General features: G+C 39.4%; 1 protein-coding gene across 1 annotated transcript in view; it reads left to right on the top strand.

The window, feature by feature from the left end:
- IARS1 (isoleucyl-tRNA synthetase 1) overlaps positions 1 to 13,311 on the top strand; it is a 125,897-nt gene that overhangs the window by 83,145 nt on the left and 29,441 nt on the right. The window contains 6 exon segments of the mRNA XM_042449814.1: positions 1,047 to 1,149; positions 1,336 to 1,419; positions 5,758 to 5,932; positions 6,574 to 6,686; positions 7,413 to 7,508; positions 11,924 to 12,100. Of these exon segments, the coding sequence (XP_042305748.1) occupies positions 1,047 to 1,149; positions 1,336 to 1,419; positions 5,758 to 5,932; positions 6,574 to 6,686; positions 7,413 to 7,508; positions 11,924 to 12,100 (748 nt within the window).

Genomic DNA, 13,311 nt, shown 5'->3' with positions numbered 1-13,311 from the left:
CTCCCTCGGAGGGTGATAGAGTCTCCTTCCTTGGAGGTCTTTAAACAGAGGCTGGATGGCCATCTGTCAGGGATGCTTTGATTTGGATTTCCTGCATGGCAGGGGGTTGGACTGGATGGCCCTAGTGGTCTCTTCCAACTCTATGATTCTATGATTCTATGATATGTATTAATTTTCCTATATTGATTTGACATGTATTGCCAGAGTGACTGTTATAAAAGTGATTGCTACAAAACTATTGTTCATTTTTGAGATAATTGAATAACTATTATTAAATACTGAGAAGCTTAGGGTGGCATGTGATATAGCAAAATGCTAATTTCTGACTTTTTCCCAAAGTAGTTAACAACCAAAGTTAAAACAGATTTAAAACAGATGTAGTAATAAATAACTAAAGCAGTGATAAGGAGGAAGCCAAAGGACAGCATCAATGGACTGGCAGAAATATTAAAACATAATAAAATAATTTCCCCATAATACCTAAAATACAATAGGGATCACCCTCTGCCCCCACCTGTTGGCTATAGGTTAGGCTGGGAATGAATAACTAAGGCGCAGTACAGAGCACTAAAAAGAGGCGCCGGGGAGGCGCCTCTGTTTGCTCCGCAGCAGTGCCGCAGCAACCAAATTGTTCGACGCTGCTGCGCAGCAAAAAAAGGAGCGCTCGGAAGTGGCTCCTTTTCACAAACCACCAGAGACGGCACGATGGCGTCGCAGCTGCGCAGCGCTGTTTGGACGCTGAACTGCTGCAACGTCATAGCTGTGTGCACCTTGTAGATGGTACTGCACAGCTGCGACATCCTCGTCATGTGCTAGGGTTGTGGGGCGTGTGCACGCACCGCCCTGGGGCAACGCTAACATGTCGCCATGACGCCGCAAAGGGCCCGTCTGTCCAGGGCCTATGTTTGGTCTGTCTAGTAAGATTCGACAGCTAGAAGAACATTGAGATCTCCATAATGCAAATCTTGGATAGCACATGCAGCCCCTTCCAGCTTTGTGATTCTATATGCTGCTTGTTGAAATATTTCTTTTTCTTTTCAATTTAGGGAAGATTTAATTGACAAAAACATTGAAAGTGCTGTTTCCCGAATGCAATCTGTTATTGAGCTTGGGCGGGTAATCAGAGATAGGAAAACCATTCCAGTAAAGGTATGATTTTTTTTTTTTAAAAAAATCTTTTATATCAATATCCCATAAGCACTTAATTGCTTTGTCAGAGAAAAAGCATAAATAAATCAGTAAATCCCCAAAAGCATATTATAAGGAAGTAACTTATATATTTTGCTGCAGTCCTTAGTTTTCTTTCAATACTGACATTACTGAATTTAATTGCAGTATCCATTGAAAGAGGTGGTGGTGATACATCAGGATCCTCAGGCACTGGAAGATATCAGGTCCTTGGAAAAGTATATACTTGAGGTAAGATGGAAGAGCAGAACACACTGCTGATACTGAAAGCTCTTCTGTATATGTTTTTATTTTGTAAACCTATCAAGTCAGGAAGCATGACAGCACATAATGAGAGAACACAGCAGAGCAGCCTAAATGGATTTGATACTGTTAAAATTCATTAGCCATTGCTAAGAGCTATGACCATATTGTACAAAGTGTGTTAAGCAGATCCATAACCAGATTTAAGGTGACAAAAAGATGGTCTGGGTGTATGTGGGAGTTCCAGTTAAAGGTATTTGAGGTATTCAAGGACTGGAGGAATATCCAGTTAAATCTCTACTTCTCCTAAATAAAATCAACCCTGACTAAACTTTTCACCATCCAGTTTAATGTGGAATAAATTACAGTTAGGATGGAAGTCTTTAATACAGATGTCAGCTGCAGATCACATGCAATCCATTCCAAAGCACAGTTGTTCACTAGTGCTCACCGTGGCACTACCTTTCTATGGTTGTGGGATTGTGTGAAAACACCTCAACATGTTGAGGGGGAATTACTGAGCAGCAACAGTGGTGGGGGCAGGGAAAGAGGGGACTCTTGAGTCATCTCATTCATAGGATTGTCATAAATTGATGTTGCCTTTACAGAAAATAACAGCAAAAAATTTCCCCGAGCCTTCCCTCCCTAATGTAACCTCAGCCAGGTAAGTCAGGCTGCATGATGATATAGCAGAGGTGGGAATCATGTGATCCCTCTAGATGTTTTTGAACTTCAGTTTCCTATAATTTCTCACTGTTGGCTATGCTGGCTGGGCTGCTGGGATTTGTGAAATCTGAGGGACTGCATGATTCTCATTCTCTTTTTAAGATGGAGGAGAACATTCTACAGGGTCATTAGTTTGTCCTTAGAGGTGATTTTCTGTTACAAAAATGATAATTAGAAATAAGCATAAATAATTCAATACATCCCCAAATGCAGAGACAAATGTAGACAATTCCCAACTGAGACAAAAAAGTTGGATCTTTTTGTCAAGACTGTACAGTGCCAAATGGGAAGAGTTCTTGTTGCTGTGTATTCCCTTCCTAATGCATAACACTTTCACAGTGTGACTTGAAAATTATAGTATTACTGTATATACTCATGTACAAGTCAACCTCATGTGTAAGTCGAGGGAAGGTTTCAGGATCAAAATCCTGGGTTTTGATATGACCTGTGGATAACTCAAGGGTAAAACTTAGGGGGCTATAAGGAAGGATGGAAAGGGGGAAATACCACTTCTGTCCCTCCTTTTCCTTTTCTGGACCTCTCCCAACCGATAACCAGGTGCTGGAGGAGACGTTTTAACATTGGATTGAGAAAGGAAGCAAGTGGATTTAAATGGAAAGTTGTTTCCATAGGAAGCAAGGTCTTGCAAAATGGACTGGAGAGATGGTTTTAAATGGAGAGGTTTTTTTTTTATAGGAAGCCAGGTCTTGCAAAACAGAGCAGAGAAGAAAGCAAGTGGATTTAAATGGAGAGGTTTTTCCATGGGAAACCAGGTCTTGCAAAATGGAGCAGAGAAAGAAGCAAGTGGATTTAAATGAAGAGATTTTTCCATGGGAAGCCAGGTCTTGCAAAACTGAGGAGAAAAAGATGCAAGTGGATTTAAATGGAGAAGTTTTTCCGTAGAAAGCCAGGTCTTGCAAAATGGAGCAGCGAAAGAAGCAAGTGGGTTTAAATGGGGAGTTTTTCTGAAAGGAAGCAAAGGCTTCCAAAACAGACCAGAGAGAGACGCAAGTGCTTTTAGATGGGGAGTTTTTCAGATAGGAAGCAAAGGCTTGCAAAAGAGACTGGAGGGGGAAGGAATTGGTGTTCAATGGAGATTGGGGCATCAGGCTTGCTTGCTTTGGGACCCTTCTAAGCATTACTGATGTATTGACCCTTATATAAGTCTACCCAAGATTTTAGGGGCAATTTTGGGGCATAAATTTCTTGACTTATAGTCGAGTATATACGGTATTTAATGCATTTGTGAGTCACTTGGCAATCCTTACGTACTGTGGAAGCCAGGTTTGAAAAGTGAAATACAAATGTTAAAAACCATATAAAGATAGTTCATAATTATTTTTAAAGGAAATTAACTGGGTAAAGTATGGTATAATAAATTTATATCTCAGCATAAAATGTTATTTTTAAAAGTTCAAATGCAGCCTGTCAACAGCAGGCTTTGTATATGTCAACATCAAACCAGGGTACTCTGCAGCATTTGATGTCCTTTATAATTAATCTCAGACATCAAGCATTCCTCACTCAGGCACTGTTGAAAAGAGAAAAATCTGCCTATACATAACAACTGAGTAGGCATTAGAACATGGAGGGAGTATACCTCTGAATCACAGCTGTAGCCCACATTTGAAAGATGAAACCAAGCTAGAAAAACTAAATTGAGTAACTAGGAAAAGTAATGAAATTTGTATGCTAATTATAGTATAATATAATATAGACTTATTCATGACCGTTAATATCAAAAGCATGAAAAACCTGTCCTGTAGTGTTTTATTTAGTACATTTTGTACTATTTTCTTTAGTACATGTTTTATTTAGTACATTTTTAGTACAATATACATTTAGTAAATTTTGCTATATAGCAAACTCAGGCGGGTTACAAACTGCCAGAAAGTACGCGCAGAGCGCGTACTAGGGTTAGGAAGGGGCGGTGCTTCCGCACCCTCTAATCCTAGTATGCACTCCGCGCACACAAAATGGCGGCGGCCATTCCACACGGCCGCCGTCATTTTGACACCTTGGACACGTAGCGTCCAGACGTGTTGCGGCAGAAGTGATGCTGCGAAAGCGCGCCTTGCGCTTTGTGGCGCCGCTTCCAGGGCCCAGGAAGGAGCGCAATTTCTGCGCTCCTTTCTTGGAGCATCCGGGAGCCCTGAGGTGTGGCAGCTGCGGCTCCCGGACACTGCAAGCGGCGGCGGCAGGAGACTGCCGCAACCCGGCAGTTTGTAACCCGCCTGAAAGAATATTTTACCTGCACTTGTTACAGGCCCATTTGTCAAACCTTCTTTTTCTGACCTTTCAAATTTTCTCATGCACTTTCCACAAGTTCAAAAGACAGTTTGGAATTTGGGAGAAAAACATTTCAGTGGGAATCTACTGTTCTTATGGGATTGTGTCTTCCCCTGAAGTTTCCTTTGAAGTCTTAGTAAAACTTCTGAGTGAGAAGGGGCATAAAATGGTTGTACTTGTAGGGAGTATGTGTCCCTTCAGAATGTGACCAATAGGGATTCAAGGTATACCACTAATGTGTGGTATAAAATTTTGATGCTTGTCTATTGGCATGTTTTTTGATTCTAAGGCCAGTTTTGCATTCACTATTGATTAAAGTGTAAATGGAATAAGAGAGCAGTATTGTGGTCGGGGCTATCTAAGAAATAAATGAGATGGGAGAAAACATGTCAAGCTTTTTGATTGGTCTATATTGGTCAATTGCTTTCAGCTGAGCATTGGTTCAAAGTGCTGATTAGGAACTGATCTTCCGTTTTGGGAACAGAGCCAGTTGAAACCATTATCTATTTTAGAAATTAGAATGTATCTTGCCAGACAGAGTGACCCCTTGTGTGGTTTCATGTTTCAGATTCTTATAGGCCAGTGCCTTATAAAAGCCTTGAATCACCTCATAATGTGTGCACGTTTATTTGGCCAGACTTCCTTAGAGCAATAGCATCATAGTAGAAGTGTACTAAAACAGTCTTCAGATACAAACAAGAAAAAGGAGTAGATTGTATTATAATAATATGCATAGCTGTGAGTAACCTAAAATTTCATCTCAGGTATAATTAAAACAATAACACATTCTTTCTTTTATACAACTGTTAACTAGTAAGGCAAATAATGGCATTTTAATATATCAGCTAGCTTGTGAGTATGACTGGGGATTGTTTGGGTGGATGAAGGAAGGCCTAGTCTAAGAGCAGGCCAGAGAGAAGATGCCAAGGACTAAGCTGAATGAGAATGATTTCAGAGTTAGAATGACTTGAGGAGTGTGTGAACCCTAGGTGGGGTAGGACTAAGATCTTTGGAAATTCAGTTGGAAATAAAAGAGGAAATTTGGATAATACTTTGGTGGGAGATAATTAATTTGTTCAAACTAGATTGAAATGCTTTAAATACTGTAAATTGATTCACTTAATGTTAGAACAACAATACATATAAATCAATGTAGTAAATAACTGGGACTTTTGCCCATCCAGTTCTACCTTGCATTTTGCCATTCACTGTGCTAAACAGTATGTAATTTAATGCTGATTATTAATCACCATTGCCAATGATGTTCCTTTTTTAAACTGCTGTTTCCTTTGTTATTTTGTAAATACACAGGAACTTAATGTCCGTCAGGTGACATTATCAACTGATAAAGATAAGTATGGAATTCGTCTGAGAGCAGAACCAGATCACATGGTGCTTGGCAAGCGTCTGAAAGGTGCCTTTAAATCTGTTATGGCAGCTATTAAGGAGCTGACAAGTGAGCAGTTGGAAGTATTCCAGAAGACAGGTTAGTAACCATACAGTGTGTGTGTATTATATCAGATAAGTGATGGGATAGATTGTAGAAACTGATACAAACAAGCTGGTATATTCAGTTGTATAAGCTAATCCATTTAGCTACTTGGATATATTTTATAGCCTTATAACAAATCGCAAGGATTTAAGAGTTTTTCCTATAGTGAGTACACTGTCAAAGGTTTATGAATGCCATAAACATACTGGAGAATAATTGCAAACAAAAAAATTAAATCAGTTTTTCAAAGCCAGAAAGTGTTGGGGGCACTACTTAGCCAGGGAGTTAACATTTCTTTGAAATCATACAAAGTGCTCCACATACAAAATGTGTTCATTGTTTTTGTACTTTAGTTTGGATGACCTGTAGTGATAACAAGGAGTCTTGTGGCTCCTAAAAGTTTTTTACCACACGACTCTTGGACAGCATGATTAATAAACAGTGCAAATGTCATTATAAGGAGAGCTGGAAAAACACAAGATCAGTGACAGAAATGGATATGCTGTCATTTAAGTGAAATAGGAATATCAATAGCAAGTACATGGCAAGAGAGAGAGCATGAAGATTAATTAATAGATTGTTTGGTGCTCATGCTTTAGTGTAAAATAGATAATTTTATGGTTTAATTGAATCAGGCACCATTGTTGTGGATGGACATGAACTGCATGAAGAAGATCTCCGTCTGATGTACATCTTTGACCAGGCAGTGGGAGGATCTGCTCAGTTTGAAGCACATTCTGATTCTCAGGTACCAGATTTGGTAAACAGAGGTGGTAGGGAACCCACACATTCATATTGTTATTACCAGTTCTTGTGGATCTTTACCTCATAATTTGTAACACAGAATTCATTTTTGGAGTATTTGCATGAGAAGGCAAGAGGCTGTGTGAATTAGCCATGCAAATTTGAATTAACCGTGTGAAATATTTGACTTGAAGTGATTGACTTCCATGGTGCAGGTCGAGTGAAACCCCAAATCTGATTGCAAGCAGTTCTAAGGTGATGGGTAGAAGACCTAGAAATGGGAAATGGAACTGTGCCCATCAGCAGTGCTTCAGCTGGGGAGTAGGTGTTTCCAGGTTAAAGCAGTATTCTGCACAAATAGGTGTTCGCTCTAATTTCAGAGAACACAAGCATGGCATTTCCTGGTCTTGAGAACTGTGCTTAAGTAGTCACACAGTGTATTTAGTTCCTCTCCATTTGATTCATCACTGCCAACAGCAAAGTGAATGAGAAACAGATAAAAAATAGATCTTTCCCTGTATGTGCCATTTTGCTTACCTTATTATAATAAGGTAACAGGTGTTATCATGTGCCTGTATATCAACATATTGCAAGAGTTCAGTATTTTATCAATATTTAGTGTTGACTTGTAAAAAAAAACCAACAACCTTGCATTCAACAATACTGTAATTTGTCTGCTACTGACTTGATTTGTTAATTTGTTTTAGAACATCTACTTTTTTATTTCCAGGTCTTGGTTCTCCTGGATGTTACTCCAGATCAGGCTATGGTTGATGAAGGTGTTGCACGTGAAGTAATAAATCGCATCCAAAAACTTCGAAAGAAGGTTAGCTGAAAGTAAAATGGTTTCCACCTTCCCATTGTCTCTGATGTTGATGTCATTGTTGTCATCATCATCTTTATAATTCACTTCAAACAATTTTGCACATGAAAGCTATGTTCATGAACCAAAGATTACCCAAGTTTTGAGTAGACTCAATTAGTTTTTTATTTTCTCTCCCCCAAAATTTGAAATTAGGGCTTTAAACTGAGTTAAGTGGGGGAGGGCGACAGTATTTTGGAAGTTCATTAAGGCTTGGTGATAATAGTCAAACTGTTATAGAGGGAACAAGGCAAAACATGCAAGAACCCAACAGTGGAAGGGAAAAAAAAACTTTACACAGGCAGCTAGTGGGGAGGACCCACAGTCTTATATGTCTCTAAACTAGTGCACAGAGCATGTGAAATAAACAAGATGAACCTGAACTCCTAGCACAACAAAACAAATATCATATAGTAGGCATCACTGAAACGTGGTGGAATGTTTCATAACTGGAATGTAGTAACTGAGGGGTATAACCTTTTTAAGAAAATAAGCCAAACGGGAAAGGAGGAGGAATAGCATTATATGTCAGGGATGTATATACCTGTGAAGAGATCCAAGACTTAAATCCTGGAAGCCAGGTGGAGAGCATCTGGATTAAAATTATAGGGGAGAGAAACAACTGGGGTGTCATTGTGGGAGTCTACCACAGACCCCCAAGGCAGACTGAGGAACTGGATGATGCCTTTCTAGAACAGATGACCACATACTCAGAAAGGAGAGGTGTAGTAGTTATGGGTGATGGGTGACTTCAACTATCCTAATATTTGCTGGGAGTCATACTCAGATAAAACTTTAAGGTCTAGCAAATTTTCTCACTTGTCTGGAAGACAGTTTCATTGTCCAAAAGGTGGAGGAGGCAACAAGGGGATCAGCTATTTCAGAACTGATCCTAATCAACAGAAATGACCTGGTTAATGGGGTGCAAGAGGTGGGATCATTAGGTGGGAGCAATTGTGCTCTCCTTGAGTTTGTTATACAGTGGAAGGGGAAAGTCAAGGATAGTCAGACATGTGCTCTAATCTTCAGTAAACTTAGGGAAATACTGGGGGTGATCATGTGGTCAGGAATACTAAAAGAGAAGGGAGTTCAGGTCAAATGGGAGTTTCTCAAAAGAGAGGTACTGAAGATACAATTTCAAACATTTCCAGTGAGGAGGAAAAATGGAAGAAGTCTCAATAAACTAGGATGGATGACTAAAGAACTTTCAACCGAGCTAAGTTTTAAAAGGGACACATATAAGAAATGGAAAAAGAGGGAAATCACCAAAGATATATTCAAACAAATAGAGCTTGTAGGGGGAAAGTTAGGAAAGCTAAAGTGCAGAATGATCTCAGGCTTGTAGAGAGGATTAGAATTCTCTAAAACTCTCCAAAAAGGGGTTTTGGGGTTATGTCCATAGCAAAAGGAAGAAGGAAATGGTAGGACCACTATGTGGAGGAGATGGCAAAATGCTAACGGGAGACAGAGAAAAGGCAGAACTACTCAACACCTTCTTTGCCTCAGTCTTCTCACAAAAGGAAAAGGGTGCTCCACTTGAAAACACAATAGGGGAAATGCAGCACATAATACATAATGAGGTAGTACAGCAATACCTGGCTAAGTTAAATGAATTTATCCCAGCGTATTACAAGAACTGGCAGAAGTAATCTCAGAGTCATTGGCAATAATCTTTGAGAATTCCTGGAGAATAGGAGGAGTCCCAGCAGACTGGAGAAGAGCAAATGTCCCCATCTTCAAAAAGGGAAAAAGAGGATCTCATCAACTAATGCCCAGTTAGTCTGACATCAATGCCAGGAAAGATTCTAAAGCAGATAATTAAACAAGAGCCTATGAACATTTAGAAGGGAATGCCATAATCACAAAATGTCAATATGGGTTTCTGAGAAACAAGTCATGCCAACTATCTGATTCTCTCTCTTCTCTCTCTCTCTCATAATATATATATATATATAATTGCCAGCTTGGCAGATAAAGGGAATGCTGTGGATATAACATATCTTGATTTCAGTAAGGCCTTTGACAAAGTCTTCCGTGATTTTCTAGCAAGCAAGTTAGTAAAATGTGGACTACATGATGCAACTGTTAAGTGGACTTCTAATTGGTTGACCAGCTGAACCCAAAGGGTGTTCAGCAATGGCTCCTCTTTATCTTGGAGAGAAGTGACCAGTGGGTTGCCACAGGCTTCTGTCCTGGGCCCAGTGCTGTTCAGCATCTTTATCAATGACTTGATGAAAAAATAGAGGGCATCCTGCAACCCACTGGTCACTTCTCTCCAAGATAAAGAGGAGCTTATCAAATTTGCATATGACACCAAATTAGGAGTAGCAGCTAATACCCCAGAAGAGAGGATCAGCATTCAAAATGACTTTAATAGATTAGAAGCCAAAAGTAACAAAATGGGAGAACATCAACAGGGAGAAATGTAAGATACTGCACTTAGGCAGAAAAGATGAAATGTATAGATACAGGATGAGGGACACCTGGATTAACAAAACTACATGCTAAAGGTATCTAGGAGTTCTAGTAGATCACAAGTTAATAATAATAATAATAATTTGTTTTATTTATATACTGCTATTCCAAAGATCATAGCGGTGAACAGCAAGTAAGCTAATTAGCAAGTAAGTTGAACATAAGTCAGTAGTGATGGGGCAGCTAAAAAAGCTAATGCAATTTTAGGCTGCATCAATAGAAGTACAGTCGGCCCTCCTTTTCCACGGATTTTTTTATCCACGGATTCAAGCATCCACAGCTTGAAAATATCCAAAAAAGTATAAATTCCAAATAGCAAGCTTTGATTTTCTGTTTTATATAAGGGACCCCATTTTATATAAGGGACCCTATTTTGCTCTGCCATAATATTTAATGGCACTTGAGCATCCACGGATTTTGTTATCCACGGGTGAAACTGGAACCAAACCCCAGTGGATAACAATGTCCTACTATATAGTGTCTAGATCAAAGGAGTAATAATGCCAGTCTATTCTGCTTTGGTCGGGACTCACCTGGAATATTGTGTCCAGTTCTGGGCACCACAATTCAACAGGAATATTGACAAGCTGGAGTGTGTCCAGAGGAGGATGACTAAAATGATGAAGGGTCTGGAAACCATGCTCTATGAGGAGAGACTTAGGAAGCTGGGTATGTTTAACCTGGAGAAGAGAAGATGAAGAGGTGATATGACAGCCCTGTTTAAATATTTGAAGGGATGTGTTATTGAGGGAGCAAGCTTGTTTTCTGTTGCTGGAGAATAGGACCTAGTGGATTCAAACTACAGGAATAGAGATTCCACCTCAACATTAAGAGGAACCTCTTGACAGTAAGAACTTTCGACAGTGGAACACATTCCCTGGAAACCTTCTTTGGTCATCAGTCAGGGATGCTTTGATTATATATTCCTGCATGGCAGGGGGGGTTACTGGATGGCTCTTGTGGTTTCTTCCAACTCTGACTCTATGATTTTGTTTTCTGATACGGGCTTATAGTCTTGTACAGTTTAGTCTGAGTTACCTCTAGAACACTAATTAACAGGAAAGAGCAACTATGAACTGAACATAGGAAGAGTGTTGCTCTGGGAATATGTTCTTAAACCACAGGAGCCTCCAGTTTGTCTTATTCTATGATAATGGGATTTTGTTTTGTTTCTTTACTTGTAAACTCATATATAGCTATTGCCAGATCAGCTACAATATTGCAAGAAGCAAAATCATTAGCCAGATGACAATAACAGCAAGGCTATGAAGGAGCAGGAGAAATCAATACTTTAAGCATAATAGGAAAGTATTGAAGGAAAAGTCTTTGTGTGTTGGGAGTGGGAGTGCATATTAGGTAGATAGAGAACAGATGGCTATAAAAGGAGAATAGAAAAGAGGATAAAAATTGAGCATGACATAGGTAATTGTGTGTGAAGGTGACTTTCCTCATTGCATTATGATAACAATGTCTATAAATAACTTTCAGTGCTCCGTTGAATGTAACTATAGAAATATCCAGAACGGAATGGTCTTAATTTTGTTAATGTTCTAAATCTGGGAATAATATTTATTTATCAGTAATTTTCATTTAATGGAAGCTTTTCTCTATAAAATACCTACTTTCACATCGTAAAACATATTTAATTTTTGTTTAGTTGGATAGCCTATTTTAAAACTTGCTTTTCAAAGGATCTTTACACTATCACATAGAAAGTTTAACTTGTCATAAACTCTGGAATTAGAATCTTTCCTTCTTTCTTCCTTTTTTTAAAAAAACAAATTATGTTACAGTTTAAAGATCTAAACTTTATTCTATAAATAGCTAAAATAGATTTTACCTTGTTGCAAAAACTGGTTATAAGCAATGTTTGAGACCTGTTGGTGTTGGTGATTTTATTACAGCGCAATCTTGTTCCTACCGATGAGATTACAGTATATTACCGTGCACATCCAGAAGGTGATTATCTTGAAACTGTTATTAAGGAACATACAGATTTTATTTATGCAACAATAAAGGCTGCCTTGAAGCCATATCCAGTACCTACCTCAAAAGAAGTGCTTATTCAAGAAAAAACCCAGGTAAGGACAAATACAAGTCCTTTGGAGTACATTCACCTTGCCCGTTATCTGAATAATGCATTGCTCACATTAAATGTTTATTGCACCACACAGACTATATCCATTTCAGATGTTCATATTATATAACATGTTTTAAGTTCAAGAAGTCACTGGATTAATACGAGGATCTTTCAATATTAGTTTGCCTTGTTTTACACACCCATTGTTAGAGTCTCTCTTTCAGTTTTATATTATTTCTCCTCATTTCAGTTAATACTCTTTACTAGGATTTCAAATTAAACCTGGTGAAAATATATTGCACAGCCTTTTGACTGCTTGTCTTCATTTCCTATGTACTTTGAATGAAATATCTGAACTCTTATTCTACTTCAATGCAGATTTTAATTGTAGCCCTTGATCTGCAGAAGCAATGGTGTTGCTAGGAGGGTGCGGGTCACACTGGGTGACAACTCAGAAGAGGGGTTAACACAGTCCTCCCCCCACCACCTCATTTCCAGTGCCTCTTTCTCCTTGTGAGAACAGTATCATAAGGAGAACAGTGAGGCGACACTGTGGGAGCTGAGTGCCCCTCCCTTAATGCCATCACCTCAGTGAAGTGTACAAAAGCAAGGGAGCGTGCCCCCCCCCCCAGTGTGCTGCTCTACACATAAGTAGAGTGGCTCACGAGAGGGAGGGGGGCTGGTCATGCTCCCTATCTGCTATGCTCACTCTACATGTGTGTAGAATGGCTCATGGCAGGAAGGGAGCGTGCCCAGACCCCCTCCTTGTCATGCACTGTTGTGATCATGTCTAGAGCGGCTAGCAGCAGGGAGGTAGGCGGTGCCCTTTTGGCCCTGCCTCAGGAAGCCCAGCCCCCTGCACTGGGTCGCACCTCAGGTGGCACTACCACTGTGCAGAAGCTCATATTATTTATACAGTATGTACTATACCAAACTTGTCTGAGTGTTTTTACTTAGCGACTGGTGAATCACTGATTATATGTTTATATTGTTTATATAAGCAATTATTGTATGAAAAACACTTTCTGAATTCTTTGAGTCTGAGTAGGAGCAATTGGAAGCAAAAATATCTTAGAAATGCATAGGGTTTCTTTCATCCAAGGGTACCATTTGAAACAGCTCTTCCCCACCCAAAAGAGGCCCAAATTGTTTTTTAAGTCATGGATCTGACGCATTGCAAGAACCATAATTTAGTTTGTGTATTCTTATATA

This window comes from Sceloporus undulatus, chromosome 2 (assembly GCF_019175285.1).
Source record: "Sceloporus undulatus isolate JIND9_A2432 ecotype Alabama chromosome 2, SceUnd_v1.1, whole genome shotgun sequence".
Taxonomy (NCBI): domain Eukaryota; kingdom Metazoa; phylum Chordata; class Lepidosauria; order Squamata; family Phrynosomatidae; genus Sceloporus; species Sceloporus undulatus.
This window is presented reverse-complemented; position numbering and strand designations above follow the sequence as displayed.